This window comes from Herpailurus yagouaroundi, unplaced genomic scaffold, assembly GCF_014898765.1.
Source record: "Herpailurus yagouaroundi ecotype Mexico unplaced genomic scaffold, PumYag 159, whole genome shotgun sequence".
Classification (NCBI taxonomy): Eukaryota; Metazoa; Chordata; class Mammalia; order Carnivora; family Felidae; genus Herpailurus; species Herpailurus yagouaroundi.
In genome coordinates, this window is record NW_024412400.1 from 26,168,735 (window position 1) to 26,189,735 (window position 21,001).

At 48.9% G+C, this 21,001-nt stretch overlaps 2 protein-coding genes across 8 annotated transcripts in view; both read left to right on the forward strand.

Moving 5' to 3' along the window:
* Positions 1-14,127, forward strand: part of HACL1 (2-hydroxyacyl-CoA lyase 1) — a 92,163-nt gene extending 78,036 nt beyond the window's left edge. For 2 of the 4 annotated variants that reach the window (XR_005792045.1, XR_005792041.1), the window contains one exon: positions 14,026-14,127. The gene's annotated coding sequence lies outside the window, so the exon portion shown is untranslated. The remainder of the gene's footprint in view (positions 1-14,025) is intronic. The other 2 variants (XR_005792042.1, XR_005792043.1) reach the window with 2 other exon arrangements.
* COLQ (collagen like tail subunit of asymmetric acetylcholinesterase) overlaps positions 1-21,001 on the forward strand; it is a 76,590-nt gene that overhangs the window by 14,082 nt on the left and 41,507 nt on the right. For 2 of the 4 annotated variants that reach the window (XM_040480143.1, XM_040480144.1), the window contains exons 2-5: positions 14,026-14,138; positions 15,249-15,350; positions 19,249-19,293; positions 19,627-19,653. In XM_040480143.1, the coding sequence (XP_040336077.1) occupies positions 14,026-14,138; positions 15,249-15,350; positions 19,249-19,293; positions 19,627-19,653 (287 nt within the window). Of the gene's footprint in view, positions 1-7,862; positions 8,182-14,025; positions 14,139-15,248; positions 15,351-19,248; positions 19,294-19,626; positions 19,654-21,001 lie in introns of those variants that run through there. The other 2 variants (XM_040480146.1, XM_040480147.1) reach the window with 2 other exon arrangements.

Sequence of the window (21,001 nt, forward strand, 5' to 3'; positions counted from 1 at the left end):
CTCAGGTGCCCTGAGATATATAATTTTTCATACACTTCCCATCAACATAACGACCAATATTTATGGCACCTCCTACTATGTACTGGACTATTATATTGAAGAAGATTCGTAAGACTAACTCTAGGAACCCATAGTCTATTTGTGACACGAAAATAACACAAATGAGGGGCGCCTGAGTGGCTCAGTCAGTTAGGTGTCTGGCTCTTGATTTCGGCTCAGGTCATGATCTCCTAGTCTTGAGATCGAGCCCTGTGTCTGGCCCTGCACTGACCGTGAGGAGCCTGCTTGAGATTCCGTGTCTCCCCTCATTCTTCCCCCTTTCCCGCTCACATGCACGTGCTCTCTTTCAAATAAATAAACATTTAAATAAAATAACACAAGTGAAATCTCTAATGAGGAGTGAAGCAGATCACCCGGGGTGTCTCAGGCTGCGCAAGTAATTGGAATTTGTAGGAGAGCCGAGCAACTAAGACAAGGAGACAGCTGATCTAGGTTCAAGTCATGACTCTGTCCCTTACCTGGGCACTGCTGTGAGCCTCAGTTTACTTATCTGTCATAGGGAGAAAATATCAATAACCATTAAGGTTGTTGGAGGCTAGTGCTTAGCACATAGTAAGTGTTCAGTGCCTGTTACTGAGTATTTTCATAGTTGATTTTTTTCAGGCTACGTGAAGGTAGTTTAAAGAATGATTTTGTTTTTTGCTTCAGGTAAAATGTCTTCCAAGTGAAGGAATATTCTGCAGCCATAGAAAGGAATGTAGATGCGTTTTATGTAGTTCTAGAGAATAAGCTCTTAGAAATGCTGTGAAGAAACCAAGATGGAGTAGCCTATGTATAGTTGTATATTCAGGTAACCCTTTGAGAAAGAGGGGGGGATCTATTCTGTTTACTTATCTGCTTGTATATGCATAGAATAGTCCTGAAAGAATACACAGAAAACCAAATGAGTGATAATAAATAATTGGAACTGCTACAGAAGTAGGAAAGTTTTCATGTATGTTCATTTGTACTTTTGGAATTTTGAATCACATGAATGTATTACCGATTCTAAACCATTGAAATTCCAGCTATGCACACAAAACAGAGCCTCTCATCTGGAGCACACGGGATGGGATTTTTCTGTCTTTAAAAGTCTGTTTAAAGCAATGGGAGCTGAGATCTCAGAATGGTAGAGTCACACAGTTATAGTGCTGCAGAAAGTCTAGGGCTCATCTTTCCAACTTGTTTAATTGAGAAGCTCTATTGCTCAGTTGAGTCCAAAGGGGTCAGCCTAAGGTCCCCCACTTTCTGGAATCCAGGGATCTGAGTGATTCAGTGAGACCAGTAGGTAGAAATGCTTGTGCTGGGTGGGAGCCAGGGGACTCCCAGTTACCATGCTTCCCTCCTCCCACCTGCCAAGGACTCTCGGATAACAAATACTGGAGGCATTGGGGGCAAGGATGGGGGTGGGGGTGCTCCAGGGGAAGGGTTAAGTGAGCTATGTGGCTTTGAATCACAAGTGTCAATAGAGCTACAATGTCACCATGGAAAAATGAAGGTGTGGACACAGTGGCTAGAAACACAGGGTCTTTCCACTCGGCCCCAATTGTCAGTGGGTGTTGGAAATAACCAACCCTTTGGGCCAGTGTAGCTGGGGGGTTTTGTCTCTGACCTATTGCCAGATCTCCTGAATAACTCTACCAACTTGGCCTTCCCTGTCAAGCCGTAGCAGAAGATTTAATAGTGCTCGCTGCTTTATGCTGGACACTGTAATTAAATTCAGGGCCAAGGCGCAGCCAGTCTTGGGGAGGTGTCTTGATGTTCCCTTGGCTCCTAATAACATTGTCTCCTTCTTCCTTTCTGTTTACCACATGCCATTTTGTCAAATTAGAACTTGAACTAAAAAAAAAACAGATGCCTTCCTTTAGATAAGGTCAAAAAATTCCCTTGTGGGAAGAAAGGAGGATGGGTTATCTCCTTGAATCTATGCACAAAGGAGTCACCTTTGATATATGACTTAATATAAAATAGCAAATATGAGAGGATTTTCTTTCATCTGCCTAAGACAGGCCTTCCTCCTCGACACATCCCTATTGGCAGGGGAGGGGGCAGAAGAGAACATGTCCTTCAGGGGGATTCAGTTCCCTGCTCAAGTTCTCATAATGAATGGCTGCAGGCTTCTCCAGGCAACGCTGGTGCCCTAACTTTGACACACTCCCAATCCTAATCCTTGTGGAGGTATCTACTTGTTCTCTGTTTCCTATTTAAATTTTTTATATTTTATTCTTTCTCATTATGAAAAAGTTCAAACATTCAAATGAGTGGGTAAAACTGTCCAGGAGACCCCAGTATGCCTACAGTTATGGACTGAGTTGTGTACCCCACCCCCAAATTCATATGTCGAAGCCTTAACCCCAGCACGTCAGAATGTGACCGTACTTGGTGACAGGGCCTTTAAAAGAGGTAATTGAGGTTAAGTGAGGTCATAAGGTCATAATCCAGTCTGAATGGTGTCCTTATAAGAAGAAGAAACTTGGACACACAGAGACACCAAGGGATGCTCAAACAGGGGAAAGGCCATGTGAGGACACAGAAGAAGGTGGCCATCTGCAAGCCAAGGAGAGAGGCTTCCAAAGGAACCAAACCTTCCAACACCTTAATCTTGGACTTCTAGCTTCCAGAACTGTGAAAAATAAATTTCTGTTGTTTAAGCCACCCTGGTACTTTGTTATGGCAGCCTTGGCAAACAGATACACCCACCAAAGAGATTATGCAATCATTATCATTTTGCTATATTTACTCTATCACATATCCCTTTGTCCATCTTGTTTTTTTCTTTGGATGGATTTCAAAATGAGTTGTAGATTCATTGCCCACGCTTTTTTGTTAAGTTTATTTATTTATTTTGAGAGAGAGAGAGAGAGAGAGAGAGAGAGAGAGAGAGAGAGAGAGAAAACAAGTTGGGGAGGGGCAGAGAGAGAGAGAAAATCCCAAGCAGGCTCCTGGCTGTTAGCACAGAGCCTGACTTGGGGCTGGATCTCATAAACCATGAGATCATGACCTGAGCCGAAATCAAGAGTCAGACACAACCGACTGAGCCACCCAGGTGCCCGTCATTGCCCACTTTGAAGACTAAACTGTTCAACAGAAAAGGTTGATGTTTGACTGAAGCCCACTCACACACTAATTGAACCCTCTCTGTGGTCATGATAGGGAACAACTAGGATTGTCTATTCATGTGAGTTTACAAACCAGGAGACCGAGGCCCAAAGATGACTGATTGTAAGGTTTGATTAGAAAAGCGTGGAACTGGCCGTCAGTAAGCTTCTCCAACCCCAGCTGGCTGAGATGACACCTGCCATTTTTTTCTGTGCTTCCCCACTCCTTCTGTCTGGCTGGTAGTCGGGGAGAGAGGTCACCGCGTTGTGCTGGTAACCAAATCTCCGGAAGTCTCCAGTGTCAGACATCTGGCTTCATTCCTGGCCTACTACCTACTGGCGTATGACCATAGATGCATCCCTAAATCTCTGAGCCTTGTCTAACAATGAGGATGATAATACTAATACAAGATGTATTGATACATCTTGTGTGTATTAGTATCAGAGAAGGATGCTGAATGCTCACAGCCTAGTTCCTATTGTTGGCGCCTCATTACCAGGGTAGGGTAACACTATCTGCTGTAATAAACAAGCAGTGACATTTTAATGGCTTCATCTGATCAAAATTTATGCTCACCTAACAGTCCAGGGTTCCTGGCTGGGGGCAGTTCCTGTCCACGCTGGCATTCAGGGATGTGGACCCCTTCTATGGCTCCACCATCCCCTCAGGTCTGAGTGCTCCTCACCGAGGCAGAACCATTGGCAAGAATAGTCCCATGCCCCTAGCTGTTCACACTGCAGGGGGCTGGTGAAGTGCCTCTGGAAGGAGGAGCACACCTCTGGGGGGAGTACTAGCTTTCTCTGCACAGCCCCAGCTCTCCTGGACGTAAAGTCAGTGGCTGGGAGTGAAGAGTGGAATGAGCCTGTTGGCGAGGGAAGGGCCAGGTCAGTGGGAAAGCCGCCCTGCCCTCCCAGGAGACGGGTGAGAACAGCAGGAGAGTGGGAGGTGGCAGCGTGGAGAGCCGTCCCTCCAGGGCTGGGTAAGTTGGCCAGCAGGAGGGCACCGTCTCACAAGGCCGTGTGCAAGACCCCTTTTGAACTCTGACCCCAATTCTGTGCCATCTGTGTGGCCTGGACCAAGTGATGCCTTCTCTGTAAAATGAGGATAGTCCTACTGTGAGGATTAAATGCCACGATGCGCAGGAGGTGCTGAGCCCAGTGTTGTCCTTGTTTCGCAAGGAGGATTTTGCTAAGCAAGGGTCTGCAAGCTTGCAGCACAGGTGCCCCTCCTTCCTCTCATCTCAGGGAGGCCAGTACTAGTACATGGTGCCCCTCCTTCCTCAGAGTCCCTCTTAACATAGCATTCCAGGAAAGCTGTACCAAACAGTTCACTAGCAGGTAGGATGAAAACTCTTTGACCTCCAGAGGCCACACTTCAGACTTCTTCACCTCTGTGTCCATGTGGCGTAGCAAGGACTTGACGATAGTTAGTGTTCAGTAAATGAAGTAGAATCTGTTGTAGGCCTCTCTTGGAGGTGGTGTTTAAGAAGAAATTATTCTCTTGTTCACATGGGAAAGAAGACTCTGTTCAAGACTATTGCCCTAGGTGCAAACCTGTCTCCGTAGGGGAAAGAATGGGCTCAATTCTGAATGTAGTAGGAACAAGTGGGGATTTATGGCCAAGGAGCTGTTGGGGGGAGGCGGTCAGTGGATGGAAAATTACTAAGAGGAAACATCAGGGGTTGGGAGATTCTTGCTAAATCCATTCAACAGAATTCTTGCCAAAGGCGGGCCGGGGTGCTAAGATGTCAAGGGTAGGGGGAATGAGGAACTTGGTCAGACAGATACCAATGGTAGTTAGATATCAAGGGTGGGGAGTCACTGTAAAGTGATTTTGCCGGACTGTTGCTAAAACTGAGCTCTACAAGGGCAGACACAGAGGCCCAAGTTCAAGGCCATGTCGAGAAGCTGAACAAAGTTTGGTCAAACATAGAGTCTCTGCCGTTGGGAAGGCAGATCCCATATCTTCCAGTCTACTGCTCTGCCCATGCAGGTTTGGGGATGGGATGTCAGACTTGAGGTACCCTGGGGCTGGTGGAACCCTGGGCTGTGCCTTTAAACATGCAGGTGTTTTTGCCTCACACTGGGAACTCTGGGTCCTTGGGGAGGATGCTCCGTTATCCAGGCCTCAGGATCTCTCTGTGCAGTAGGGGTGGGAGCCACAGGAGGGGAAGATGCAAAAAGGACTCCACTCTGGCCCAGATCCTTGGGGAACAGGACTGCATGTGGCAGCAGGGGGACAGGAGCTTCTGGAACAGTGCCCAGGGAGGCGGCATTCCAGAAGTGGACTTCTGGCCTGGTTGATAAATACCAGAGCTGTAATTAAGACAAAATACTGTGAATATGACACCTGCTGACAGCTGCAGGAAGGCCCCGGAAACTTTTATTATGAATTAGATTCTGCAGGCCACTCTGCTGTGGTGAGCTGGTGCCTGGGCTAAGGAACCTGAGGGAGCTCAGCAGGCCGGCTGCCTCGAGGGCAGGGGATGGCTCACCAGGGGAGAAGGGGAAAGAGTGATCTCCCACCCATTTCCAGGGCCCTCATGAAGGACCATTTAAGTCTCAGAAATCATAACCCCTGGTAGAAGCCAGAGCTGGAAAGGGCTTAGAGCTCAGCTGGTCCAATGCTCCCATTTTATATTTGGGAAAACCAAGGCCCAGGGGGGGACGTGAATTGCCAAGGTCACACAACAAGTTACTGGCTGCACCAGGGCTGGAGACCAGCCCAATCCTAATCCCAGGCTGCCATGCTTGGCTGCAGGGCAGTTAACAGTAGTCGGTTGGGCACACATCTAGGCATTCAGCCCAGAGTGCTTGGAGAGACTGAGACAAAGTCGGAGATAGGGAGACATAGAGACAGAATGAAATGGACAGAGAAGAGAGTTGCAGAAGGAGAGCAACATGGAACAGAGACAGAAAGAGATGTTCGTGGGCCTGAGTCATTACGTTCAAAATAGAGATTCGAACACCAGCAGGGTGGGGCAGGACCTCAGCGACCAGCTAGGTCAGTCTCCTTTATTTTTACAACAGTCAAAGTGCAGCTGAGTAGTTGACCTGTGTAAACCTTTTCAAGAACAGTTTGATGCTGAATGGTAAAAAGGAAATGCTTGTGGTGCTAAAAAGTGGCAAAACTTCCATCTCTAAGAGTTTTTGAACGGGATTTGAAAAATGAGCTGTAGGAATGTGACCCAGTGCAGGGGCATTTGGGACAATATGCCAATGACATTTCTGCAACTGTCTGGGATTTAGGACCAAGCACCCCATGCCCTCTGTGCTCTTTCTGATGTCTTAGACTCTGTGTTTTGAGAACAGAGGGAAATGTTCCAGAGAAGGAACAGAGCCTAACCCTTTCCTCCCCTTACTCCTTTCATCTTGGTACCAGCAGATCTTCTCTGCTTTCAAAGCTCAGCTCACCTCTTCCAGGAAGCTTTCCCTGATTTCTCACTTATATCCCTCTGCCAACCGGTACCCATCACTTCTTGTTGTAAATCCCTCTAGACATCCCCTAGCCCTGTGTTAGCCACTTCTCTTTTTGTACTTTGTATAATAGTTATCTCTGAAAACGTCAATAAAAGAGCCCCTATTCTATCCCAGGAACTCTGAAATCCTTTGTTCTAATCCTCACAACAAACTAACAAAGTGGGTTTTGCTTTACCCATTTTAAAGATAAGAAAATTGAGACTCAGAGTGAATAACTTCCTCAAGCTAGTAAGTGGCAGCCTGGGTAACTCCAGCCTGGGTTTGCCTGACTCTAGTGCCTGTATTCTTTCCATAAAACTGAATGACATATGCCAAGGGCAGGAACTGTGTCTAGTCATTGGGTCTTGCATACATTTGGCATTCAGTTTGTGTTTCTGAATGAATGAAACAGTAAGTGAATGAATGAATCCAAAGAATATCCTTTCTTTTGAAGCCTATAGCTCAGGGGTCAGTCAACTACAGCCTGGGGGGCCAAATCCAGTCTGCTTCCTGTTTTTGTAAATAAAGTTTTATTAGAATGCAACCATGTTCATTCCTTTATTGTCTATGGCTACTTTCATGTGTAACAGTAGAGTGATGTTGTGAGAGACACCATGTAGCCCATAGAGCCTAAAATATTTACTGTCTGGCCCTTTCCAGAAAAAGTTTTCTGACTCCTGCAATGACTTATGATTTTTACTAAGCTGGTTAAAACAATGGTGCTTATTGAGAAGTACTAATAACCTTGTCTTTTATGATCTAGAATTGTGTGTGTGTGTGTGTGTGTGTGTGTGTGTGCGCGCGCGCGCGCGCACATGCTTGTTATCAGATAGATTCCACATGTATCTGGTATATGCCACTTTATTATTTTACAGGCAGGCTTCATCTAAAAAGGTTTGCCCCACCAGGCCCTTGGGAATATCTGTATCTAGATATATCTATATCTATATATACCTTTTTAAAATTTTTATAATTTTAAAAATTAAGTTTAGCTTTGTTGGCAGCACCTTGGCACAGACATGGTCAGAGCCAAGACCCTGGTGACAAAGGTCTTCCCTGAAGTAAAGGAGGGCCTATTCCCCCAGGACAGTCATGGTGGGTGTGGACTTTGAGGCTCGCCAGAACAGTATTGACAGGGGCAGTTTCTGAGCTGAACGAGAAGCAGCCTTTTAGACGGATTACACTCCCATTTCCTCTTGGCTGGCAGGGGCGATCCGATCCCGGGCTCCCAGCCTCGCCTCCTTCCCTGGGACAGGGGCCCTCTTCTTCCCCCAGGCCGCCCCCCAGGGTAGCCTCTGGTGAGGCCAGAGCACTGCCTACCTGTTCCTGCTCCCCGCAGCTCAGGACTGGCCCCTGGACCCCTGGCATCTGGGGCAGAAGCAACACCAAAGCAGGGATTGGCTGCCTCCCACCCCAAATGCCCAGCTGGGAGTGCTCAGAGGCGTGACAGATCTCAGCCTGTCGCCAGCCTGTGTTCCCTGGCCAGTCCCTCCTTGGGCCTTGCCCACGATGACGGTTCCATCACTCAGCTTCACTCACCTGCTCACCATTTCAGGACTGCTCTGTTACTCAGCTTGCTGCTCGGGTGAGTTTGCATGCGTGTGTGCGTGCGTGTGTGTGTCTGTGTGTGCCTGCATATATGATGTGTGCATTGTTTTAGAAAAAAGGCTTGGAAGGCAGACTTGTTCTGGGTGCTTTTAGCAGTCTTTAATCTGAAACTTCTCGACCAGTGTTGGATGCAACATAAAGGGGTTTAGCGGTGGAGTTGGTGGGGACCTTGGTATACACACTCGGGTGTGTGCACTTATGTGTGCCCTTCTTGTGACCTTGACTTTGAGGTGGCAGGCTGGCAGCTGCTGCTCCTGTGGCTTTGAAGTAATGTCATGTACTGTGGTCGGGGCCAGCCCTGGTATTGGGTGGCCAAGATGTTCTCCATTACTCTCCAGGCTGACCGGCTTAGGTCATGTGGTCACTGCCAAGTCATTTTCTTTGTGGGTTGTGTCCCCACCTGCTCCCCTTGCCCATTCAGGGGCAAATTGCAAGATGGCAAATTCCTACCATGGTCTTTTAGAGAAGTTCATATACACTCAACTTTTAAGATCAGAATTGGGTTTTCAGGGTGTGTGGGGGTTGGAGGAAAGTTGTAGGGTGCAGCCTTCTCTGGAATATGTGAATCAGGAAAAACTTGGAGCAAATTGAAGCCAGCTATCACTAGAACTTCACTGGAGTGGAGACATCTGACTCACATTCAGGACGCTGAGTGGAATGTGTGCCCTTCACCTCTTCTCTCCTCCTTCTAGTACAAGTTCTAACAGGCAGGGAAAGGCCCGAAAGTGGAAGGAGGCGGGAGTAAGAAGTTGAGCAGTCTCCCAACTTCACAAACGGTGGCAGAATAGTTAGTATATGGCTGTATCTGAAATGTTCTCACCCTACAGAGGCGGGATGTTTATGTGACTTCTTTCCTTTGGTGGCTTCTTTAAGTTTATTTATTTTGAGTTGGGAAGGGGCAGGGAGAGAAAGAGAATTCCAATAAGGCTCTGTGCTGTCAGTACAGAGCCTGATGTGGGGCTCAATCCCACTAACTGAGTCGAATCCAAGAATCAGATGCCTGACCAACTGATCCACCTAGGTGTCCCTCCTTTGGTGACTTCTAATGACACATTTTCTTGATTGGGTAGGGAATGCGGAGCGGAGGGGACTGCTTCATACAAACACAGGAGGCAGAAACAGAAAGGCTGTCTCTCATACCCTACTGATGGGCTGGCCTCGTGAGTGGGAGATGCAGATGGACACGGTGGTGACCCTGGTGTCATATGTATGAAAACAGAATTTGCAGATGGGTTGGGCTTAGGTAAGGAAACCAAGTCTCAGAAATGAGTTGTGCTGGGCCACTTAGTCACTTGCACCCAGACGCCTACTCTTTTGATCCAACTCCCTACATTTCCAGGAGTAAGTTCAAGTGAATCACACTTTCCAAGGAAGTGCCCAAGAGTCAAGTGGGTATTGAGTGAAAAGGGCAAAGCCAGCATCCATAACAGTAAACAAAACAGAAACAAAAACCAAACAGTTGCCCACAGCCTACATTAGACCCAGTGTTATTTCTACCCGTGATTTGGCACTGCAGTGGCCACGTACAGTAGGACTTCAGTGGCTTTAAGTCAGGGCAAGTGGTCCTGAAATTCCATGGTAATTGGCATTTCCCAGGCAGCTGCCTGGGTCGGAGCCACGTGGCGCACCCAGGTTTCTGCAGGCCCCGTGTTCATACGTGCATGATTGTTTCCATTACCACAGAGCCTGCTGGGGCCTTTCCAAGCTGGACCCTGGGCTGAGACATGATTCCACGGAGGCATCACAGTCCTGAAAGAGACCCACAGGCCGCTCGGATGACACCAAAATAGACATGTGAAGTCCTGGCTTAGTTGGCTGCGAGGGGAGGGAGGGGTGGGAAGCTGTTCCCAAACACATCCACCTGATGGAAATATTCTGAGCTGGAATGAGCCGTAAATAAACTAGACTGTGCTAAAAACAAACATCTCCAGGGAGTTGGGGGGGTGGGCAGAAATAGATGCTCTTCACCTGCTGAAAGTGAAGTCAAGGTCAAGGGGGAAAGGGCGAGGAGGGATGGGGAGAGGTGAACAATGCAGATGCCTCAGCAGGAAAAGCAACTTATGCTCGCTGAAGAGTTCTCCAGTTTCCAGGAAGAAATAAGAGAATTGCTTCAAATGATAGACTCTTTCATTAGTGGGAGACCACAAAGAATGTGGGGTGAAGCGAGGCACTGGAGACCATATATGGTCTGGAAAAATAAATGGTGAGGAGTGCAAATGAGCCACGTGAACCTGCCAGCCTCCCAGGTGCTCTTGGCCGGGAGAGACTTTGTGGAAAACCACAACCTCAGTCCTTAGCTGTGTGCCAAAGCACACAAAGAGCAGCAAAGGAGAAACTGCCACTGGGGTGGCATTGAAGTGGTCCTGGAGTGCTGGTGCATGTCTGCCACCTTCACCACGTGCCCCAGGCAGGGTGGAGCAATGGACCCTGCCACTCCCAGCTTACCCAATAGTCCAGCAAAGAAACTTGGAGGAATTTGAAGAGGAATATGATTGGCATTAATGTCATGCTTTATAACAACGTAGCTATAGTATTTTACCACTGAGAGAGAGAGAGAGAGAGAGAGAGAGAGAGAGAGAGAGAGAGAGAAAGAGAGAGAGAGAAGTGGCCCATGACAGGTAGAATGGATCTGCCACTCACAGCTGGGCCATGGTGTTCTGTTGAACAAAATCAGCGTCGTAGAACAGCCTCAGACAAGGCCAGTCTGTGACTGTGATGGACCAAGGCAAAACCAGGCCACTGCGTCATCATATCAGACACAGACAAAAGACCACCATCCAACCACAAAAATGGCCAGCCATCCCTCGATCCTTGTTAATATGCGTGAGTGCTTTTGCTTTACTAACCACAGCTACCGTCTCCCTCTGCTCTGTTCTTCTTCTAGATAAGAACTAAGATAATCACAGACGAGCTCTCGCTCCCTGCCAGCATCTGGTCCAGAGCGAAGCCAGACTCACCTTCCTCAGAGTCTCCCCCAACATCACTGAGTGAAAGCCCAAATCCTAGAGTAAACCCTTTCTAGCACCCTCTTAACAAGATGCCACATGGTTCCCCTGGGTGTGTATCCTCCCTCGCAATGAGTCCAAAGAGGCAGTCTCACTCAACTACAGGCGTGTTGCCGATGGGGTGGGGTTGGTTGGAGGCGCTTCGTACTGTATCTCAGGTAGTTGTCATGGGAGCCCCTTGCCTTCTTCCAAGCTCCCGACCTTTATTTCCCACGTTCCCACCGTGCGTGGAAGAATGTGGAGATCAAGAGAAGAACCCTAGAACCAGACTGCTAATCTTTGCCTCAGTTAACTGATCTATAAAATGGGGGTGACGATGACGTTCAGGATTGCTGTGAGGATTAGGTCAATTTCTATACGTGAAGCACTTCAGTGGTGCCTACGCGTGTAGTGCCTTGGGTTTTATTAATTATTATTATTATTATCAATTTAGCAAACATTTGTGGAATATCTAGTGTATGTCATGTACTGTGCTAGAACATGAGGATTAAAAGCTGGCTTCCATCCTCCCAGAAAGTACTATAGTCAGGAAAATACAAGGAAACTGTTTTACCCCATGGATAAGAGCTAACATAGAGGCAAACCCAGAGAAAAACATGGCAGGACCCTCAACATTGGCCTGGGAAGTCAAGGAAAGCTTCCTGGTGGCAGCGGCACCTGCCAGTTCTCGGTTAGTGAGTAAGAGTCTCCAGGATGGGCTAGGTGTCAGGGGGGAGGGGTGGGATATGAGCAGAAGGGCATTGGCAGCCCCTCAGCCCTTAGTGTCTACAGGTCAGGGGCACCAGTTAGACATCTTTCTGCCCCTCAACATGGCCTGGCCCAGTGCCTGACAAAGCATGTGCTGGAATGAACAAATATCTAATACCAAATCTGACAGGTTTCCCACAAACCAGTGCCTCCTCTGACCTTCCCATCTCATACTCTGACTCACTGTTGTCCCAGGTCCCGGCCACCTCAAAACCACCCTCGATTGTTCCTCCTCATTCACTCTTGCGGCACGCTGGCCCCCAGTTTCTTTCTCCCCAGTGACGTTTGCATTGGTTGCTTCCTTTTTTGTCCTCACCACTTCCATGGCCCTGACGGGCCACCTCCACGTCTGGCTGCTGCAAGATTATATTGATTTTTAAAATTGCATGTGTATGGTGTATTGTTTATGAATTTCATTTCCGGGTAATAAAAGGGTCTTTACAAACAGAGGCATTGCCTCAGAGAGGGCCGAGGACCATTGGCATGGGCCAGTGGAATGTTCCTCCATCAGGGAGGGAGTATGTGGGAGTGCACGAAGCAGCCATTCCTGGGGAGCACCCACCAGCTGCCTGATGTCCGCAGGCAGGTCCTGGAGCACAGGGTGGAGACAGTAGGCAAACCCAGGCCCCTGAGAGAGAAGACTGAAACTGGGTTCAGGGCCCGAGAGGCATGTGGTGGGTGACCTGCCCAAGTTCTACAAAGTCAGAGGCTCGACGTAAGGGTTGAAGGTGAGGGTACCCTCACGAGACCCAAACTGGGAACTGTAAATGTACAGCTTTGGGTGATTATGGATATCAATGCCGTGAATATTCTAGTACATGTGTTTTGGTGAACATATGCCCACTTGTCTGTTGCTAAACAGCCCTGAGGGAAACTGCTGGGCTGTCGGGGTTGCCTGGATTCAGCTTTAGTAGACGATACCAAGCAGTTTTCCAGGGAGGTTGAACCAACTTACACCCCCCGCCTCCAGCCAATGTACGAGAGTTCTGTTTGTTCCACGTTCTTGCCCACATTTGTTATTTCCTGTCCTTTTCATTTTAGCCATTCTGGTGGGGTGTGGAGTGGCTATCAACCCAATGTTCAGCCGCTGCAGAATGGATAAGTAGATTGTGGTTTGGTCACACAATGGAACTCTCTTCAGCGCTAACAGCTACAAACGACAACCCGAATGACCCTCACAAACACCGTGTTGAGCAAAAGAAGCCATACACAAGAATTCATGTTGTCTGATTCTATTTATATAAAGTTCCAGAATAGACACAATGAGTCCCTGGGGTTAGAAGTCAGAATGGTGGCGAGGGAGGTGTGCAGAGATTGGACAGGAGTTTATGGGGCTTGTGGATGATGGGGAGTTGTGTGTTTTGATCCAGGGGCCAGCCTCTAGGGTGTGTTCACTTTGCAGAAATCTGTTGGGCTGTGTGCTTATGATCTATGCCCTTTCTGTAAGGTATACTTCAACATTGAACATACCCTAACATCGAACATGGGCAAGACCCCGTGTTCAATAAAGCTACCAGGGTCCAGGGCCCCCGCCTTCATCTCCTCACACCCGTGTATTGAGTCATTAGACTGTAACCCTTTTGTGAGCATGGGTGACCCCAAATGTGTGTGTAGAGTCTAGGATCAAGTATGTGTTTTAAATCAGGGCTCCGGGTCTTGTATAGTCCATGCCACCTTGGGCCCTGGATGCCCCCTCCCTGAGCCTCCCTCTGAGGGCACCATCAAAGTAATTAACAAACGCTTCCTTCTCCTCCTCTATTGGAGGTGTATTATGAGTCTGGACTTCTCGTTCCTTGTCACATCTACAAAGTGACAAGTCAGTCCACGAAGAAGGAGACATGGACTTTATTATGGTCATGGTGTCCATACCAGCTGCTTAACCATCTTCGTTCAGCAAAGGCTGGGGGAGGGCTACATCAAGTGGCAAACAGACGGTGCGCTCACATCTAACTGGTTAGAAATCATATTCAGAAATCTGGAGTTTGCGGCATGGGTCTCCTTAGGGTTCAGGGGACATGACAGAGGCCCCGACACTGTCGGGGCTATGAGCAGCAATTTTCTCTGCACAGCTCTTCCCGGCCTGGATCAGAAGAAGCGTGGCAGCCACAGAGCATGCTGCCTCCTGACGCCCCCTCCACCCCCGCTGTTCCCACCACCATTCTTCAGAGGAGGCCGAAGCCTGGTGAGTACCTCAGGGCTTGTGAGAGAACAGACACACGGGCTCCCCAGTGCCCACCACACAACCCCCGCCCCCAACTTCCCCGCACTTGAAGTGAGAAGCCTCCAGATTCTTTTCGAGGGATCCAACCCTTTACTCTCACACAGCAGGTTGAACTCTAGAATGGGCATTTTGCAGTTTCTTGTGTGTGTCCATTCTCCCGCTGTCATAAATAAGTTATGGAGGGAGATTCTTGTCAGCAGGAAATTGGATTTGGAAAAGCATCCCATCTCCCTGAGAACAATGAGGTGAATCTATAACTTTCTAGGCTCCCTTCAGTTGCTCAGAACAGAATTTCCCCTTTCTTCCCAAGTGTTTATGAAGTTCCCTTCCACAGCCCATGTTTAACATAGCCTGTTTCTGTGAGGGGGCGCAGGAAATGGTCCCCCTATAGTCATACTGAGGTGTGAGAGGGAACAGGATTTGGGAAGACAACAGGCCAGAAGAGTCTTGCGACTTGGGATTCTCGAATTTTTCTGAGAATTCTTAGACCTGTACTGCCCAATGCAGTGGCCACTGGCCATATGTGTCTTCAACACCTCTCACGTGGCTCGTTAGAGTGGAGATGTGCTGTGCGTATGAAATACGCACTGGATTTTGAAGACTTGGGATGAAGAAAGAAGGTAAAATGTCTCAGTAATGTTTTAATATTAAATAGATGTTGAAATGATATCTGGGACATGTTGGGTTAAATCTATTATTAAACTAAATTTTACTTCCTTCTTTTTCCTTTTTTTAACTTGGCTACCAGAAAATTTTGAGCTACCTAGGTGGCTGGCATTTCATTTCTGTTGGACGGTGCTGGCCTAGACATTAGGCAAAGGCCCCTGAAATGAGCTTCCTAACTCCATCCAAAGGAGCTCTTCTAGCTCTATAATCTATTCAAGCCAGGAATGTCTTAGGAGAGAACAGGAACTTGGGGCCCAGAAGGTCATCTTCTTGGGACACCCACTGGGGTGTCAGGGAACCACCAATCTTGGGGACTGGATTGGGAGGCAGATCTGTGTCCAGGGGTAGTGACCCTTCTTCCATCCCCCACGTCTGACCCATGACCATGTGTTGCTTGCATTGAAGCTTCTCTCCCCAGACATGAAGAATTTCATCCTGGAACTGGAGACCACACAGTCCTCATGTGTGCAAGGATCACTCGGCTCCCCTGGGCCCCCTGGCCCCCAGGTTGGTGCATTCCACCAGACCCTGTCCTGCTGTCTTCTGTTCAGAGCAGTAAAACCCACTGGGGAGAGTCTCTTAGAGCTGCCCTCTTCAACGCGACATGGTGGCCGCTTTTCTTTCCCTAGCTCACCTCCGGCTCCAGAGCCACGAGGCGAGTACACGGATTCCTCTTCTCTGGGAGAATGCTGGCCTCCCAGCCTTGATATCCTCACCTACACAGCGGAGACAGTAATTACCCCCACAGTACTGGATTTGGGTGGTGGTGGTGAGGGGACCAGATGAGCTGCTGTCTAGATGGATACGATTATTATTATGATGATCATCAGACGCTTGATGACAATTGGTTGCCCCTTATGTGACCATTGACCAATCCCCCCCCCACCCCCCCGTAAACCAAGAAGTGCCTGCATTTGGCGCAGGAAAGCAGAGGTAATGGGGAACTTGTTAGTCTGAGCCTCATTAGACACTGTGACCAGGCAGCCTCCCCCCACCCCACTAAAGCTAAAGGAAAGAGTGAGGAACAGGTGAAATGTTAGAGAAAGGATTTTCTAGGCAAACAAGAGTACCCTCCAGAGACCCTGTCTCACAGACCCTGGCTCCCCTGACTTGCCTGGACGAGGGGGCCCAGCAAGGAGGACCGCCCTCTGGCCTGGGGCTCGGGGCCTGCCGTGGGGAGATGAAAAAGGGTACAGGCAGTAGTCAGTTGCCCAAGTGCCTTAGGAATTCTGTCACCCCTCCTGGGTGACCCCTCCTATGGCTTCCCATCCCAGGAGACTAAGGCCCTGCAAGAGGACCCCACCTGTATCTCCTACAGTGTATCATACCAACATTGTCCACCCAACATATATCTCTTGGGTCCTGAAGCATATCAAGCTTGTTCCAGCCTTAGGGCTTTTGCGCTCGTGGCTCAGGCTTTTGGAATGTTCTTTCCTCTGATTTTTACCACGGCCAGCTCCTTCATTACTCAGAACAGTTTATAGGCCACCTCCTTAGAAATGCCTTCCTCAACCAGCCAGTCTACAGTACCGTTCCCTGTCATTCTCAATCGCGATGACCTATTTTAATTCTCCGCACAATTTTCTCATTACGGTTTTCTTATTTTGTTATTGTTGTCGGTCTCTTTGGTCTTTTTATAAAGTATAAGCTCTATGGCGAGGACTGGCACACTATGGCCAATCAGATCTGGCAGCAGCCTGTTTTTGTAACTAAACTTTATTGACTCTGGCTGCCTTTGTGCTGCAAGGGCAGAGGTCAGTGGCTGTGACAGAGATGCTGTATCAGAGGCGTAGTTGAAGATATTTACTATCTGCCTCTTTACAGAAAAGGTTTACCGACCCGTGGTCCTAGAGCAGGGATATCGTCTGTTTTGTGCCCAGTCTGTACCAGTGCATGGGTTCTTGTGATCTCTCCATAAATATTTATTGAACGCAATAAAGAACACAAAACAGGACTTTGAACCCAGAAATGGCCAGAGGCTGCCACAGAGGGGCTAGGAAGTCTGCAGAAAAGCAAGATGGACACCGAGGAGCACCTCCCAGGTGGATTTCTGTCTTCCCACCTCCGGCAGTCTACACTGGTGGATCTCAGAACGCCTGAGAGCCACACGGCATGGGAAGGAAAGGGGGATTTTCTGCTGAACTCACACCCTCTCCAGCCCTGCTCACACACCTCTAACTCACGTGATCCACTTGAGTCATTCAGAGAATGTGCTGCCCAGCTAGGTGGGGTGGGGGTAGCGGGAGCACTTGCAGCCACTTCCATTCCTTAGAACATAGTGTAAATGCTGTTCCCAAGCAAAATGAGGTCTGTGAATCAGTAACAAGGGCGTCCTCTGGGAGCTTGTCAGACATGCAGAATCTCATTCTCTCCTCCCCTTCACACACCCCCACCCACTCAATCAAAATCTGCATTAAAAAACATTTTTAATGCTTATTTTTGAGAGAGAGCAAGTGGGGGAGGAGCAGAGAGAGAGGAGACAGAATCCGAAGTGCTGCATGCCGTCAGCTCAGACCCCGACGGGCTCAAACTCACAAACTGGGAGATGGAGAAGCTTAACCCACTGAGCCACCCAGGCACCCCAAAATCTGCATTTTAACAAGCCCCCCTAGTGAAACATCTGCACATCAGAATTTGGAAAGCACTGAGCTAGAGCACAATGGCCTGGTAAAATCCCTCCAGCCCATTTTAAGAAATCGAAAAAACAGGCTTGATAATAAGAAATGAGAGAATGGAATAGCGTTCATCCTTGCAAGAGGACTGGACAGGTGGCAGGCACACTGCCCTGGGGCTCCCTGTCACCATGGGCTCCTAGACTTTGGGGAGCAGGGAACCTCTGCCCCTCTGAGTCACACTCTCTGGGAGCCCTGGCACCCCCTAGGCTTTGATCCTCAAGGACTGTGTACCCTGTACCCTGGGCTATCAATCCAAGCTGGCCCTCACAGCCGTGAAATAGGGCCGGGTGCTGGGGCCAGCGCAGTCCCCAGCAGGTCACTGGGCAAGTGGCTGAGGAAGTGGGGGCGAAGCCACCCTCCCAGGAAGCCCTATTTCCACACAAGGGTGTCCAGACCAGGAGTGAGGAGGGAGAGAAGCGGGGAGGAGGGGAAAGTTAGGGGGAGCAGGGGGGCTTGAAAGAAGAGGTAAGGTGGGGGCAGGGGAAGGAGAGAAGGGGAGAGTGGAAAGGGAAATGAAATGATGACATTGCCTCTTCCCATCCCGCAAACAGGAAAATAAATCAAAGTCTGGTTCCCAAACTTAGCTGTACATTAGAATCCCTGAGAGCTTCGGGGCACCTGGGTGGCTCAGTCGGTTAAGCAGCCAACTACAGCTCACGTCATGATCTCATGGTTCGTGAGTTCGAGCCCCGCATTGGGCTCTGTGCTGACGGCTCAGAGCCTGGAGCCTACTTCAGATTCTGTGTCCCCCTGTCTCTGCCCCTTCCCTGCTCATGTTCTGTCTCTCTTTCTCTCCCAAAAGTAAACATTAAAAAAATTTTAATTTATAAAGAATCCCTGGGAGATTCAAAAATTCCTGATGCCTAATGCCCCTTTCCTTGAGATTGTGATGTAATTGATCTGGGTTGGCTTGGTCAGGATTCTCAAAAGATCCTCAGGGGATTCTAATGTGCAGACAGCTTTGGGAACCACTGAGGGGACTGTTTATCATTTGGACAAGTCTCAAAGGAATCATATTTCAAACAGGCTTTGTGGTAGGTGTGTTCACCAGCAGATCATGGGGATAAAATTGTGGCCTGCTACAAGTTGATGGATTTCCTCTCTGCCGTACTGGGGAATTTGGAAAACAGTCCACCGAGCATTTCATAGACGCGTGAACAGAAAGCAGCTGCATATTGGCCGTGGGTGTGGCAGGCTTTAGTGTAGTGGGTGCTAGAGTCCCTGAGCTGGAGTCAGCCCCACTCCTGGGACTGGGCAATGAGACAAAACGCACCATTGCCCACATTCTTAACGTCTTAAAGAAGGCTTTCACTGCACCTGGTGCCCATAGATCCAGCACAGAAATTTCTAAGTTGGCTGCTCCTATGTGCAAAGACTAACTTCCCTCTTGTCAGGGCCCCAGGGGGGCTTGGTTGAGAGCAGCTGAAAAGCTATGAGAGGTGGTGACGCATCTTGTTTTCTGCAAACAGCGTTTCTTCAAGACTCTCTGGTTGTAACCACGGCACCCCTGGAAGCACAGCTCAGGGAAAGTTACCAGAGGACAAGGAGACTGGGTTGGAGGGCACAAGAGGGTCCTTCATGGGGACCTTGGACCCCTAGTCTGCTAGAGGGAACCACGCTGCTAGAGGAGCCCAACGCACCAAGAGCCTCCCTCGAAGTCACGCCTCCCTCCCCACCCATCCTGCCTTGTTTTGATGGAGACCTTTTCATTTCTTATCTTGATTGCATAGGGTCCACCGGGACTTCCTGGCAAGATGGGACCAAAGGGAGAAAAGGTATGAGTCACTGCCTTCTTCAGTCCACCCCTTCTTGGTAATTCCAGCCTGTTTTCTGGGGATGCCACTGAGAATTTTCTGGTTGAGATTTCAAAGAATGTGCTAATTCTGCCTGAGAGAGTGAGGATGGGCTCCGTGATGGCGGGGCTGCTGCTGCATGTGTGAGATCCCACTGGCGTATTTCAGCTTGGCCCACTGACATGGCAGGGGTGCTGTGAATGGCCAAGCAACCAAGCCACACGCTCATGCCCAGCCGTCAGCCCTACTAAGCTCTGTGCTTCCAGAACTTCTCTTCCAAAGAAGCCTCTGCTTACCTGTCTTCTCCATCCACAGGGGGAGCTTGGCCTACCAGGAAGAAAGGTATGGTTCATGCTGTTCTGTCAGCATTGCACGGGCCACTGTTCTCTGTGTGTGTGTGCACGTGTGTGTGTGAGTGTGCGTGTGCACGCACCCACAAGTACTCTTAGGGGTAGGAGCCACCAGCAGTATACTTCCTTAGACTCCAGTATCCAGGTGGACAATGATGGCACTGCCATTCTGATGACAGTGGGCTTTTTCTGCCTGTTCTTTTTTTTTTTTTTGAGAGAGACAGGGAGCGTGAGCAAGGGAGGGGCAGAGAGAAAGGGAGAGGGAGAGAATCCCGAGCAGGCTCCACACTGCCAGCACAGAGCCCCATGTGGGGCTCAAACCCACGAACTGTGAGATCATGATCCGAGCCGAAACCAAGAGTCAGACACTTAACCGACTGAGTCACTCAGGTGCCCCATTTTCTGCCTGTTCTTTCGGTCGACAGCCTGCTACTGCCAGGCATCTGGACCTCTCCCAGAGGCTGCCAAGCCTGCCTAAATTTCCCCCAACCTCAGACCATCTCATTCTGCCACCCATTAGGGAAATCATCCAGGGCCCCAACCAGTGGCACTAAATGACTCTTACTGTCTATTTGATTAAACTGGAATAAAGTGCAGAACAGAAGCCAATAGCTTTTGCCTTTTGGCCCAGCTGAAATACACAGGAGTCACTTAAGGTCATAGGGACTTTGAGCGAACCAAACACATGTTACCAAGGCTCTCATTCAGGTCAGGAAAGAGTAAACCAGCAGCCACTCACTGTGGTCAGTGGATGTTGGCACTGAAACTGTAGGTCTCAGTGATAGAAGGCAGTGTAACACTGTGGCCAAACAAGATGCTTATGATTCTAAATATAAATTATTAGTTTTCTGGTTAAATGTTCTATTCAGATGGTTTCACTATCAACAAAAGCCTCAAACAGACCTTTGCAAGCAAAATTACATCCCTCAAGGACACAGATCACAGCTCCAGCCAAGGCACAGGGGTTATCTGAAGCGCTGGGCTGGAAAGCATTCTGGGTTGGTCTTCATGCTCAGAACTAACGAGGGCCGTGATCAGTTAGTGATGTCTGCCATGAAAGTGGGAAAGAGTAGAAACGAGGACACGTGTTAGCATTTGTGATCTCCAGTTTAGGGGCTGAGCCTTCCACATGTCTAGTTAGGTTAACTGTGAAATTAGCCAGTGGGTGCAGAGGTTGAGATAGACCCCAGGTCCCCGCCCCCACTTCCTCTTGTAAGGTTTGCTCTTGCATGGCTCCTGGCTTAGGTTGGCCTCCCTAGAAGTAGAGGTAGAGACCACACGTGCCATGTAGAAGTGAACACATTAAGGGAGTTCTCTCAGAAGGATCCTGAGGGGAGGGG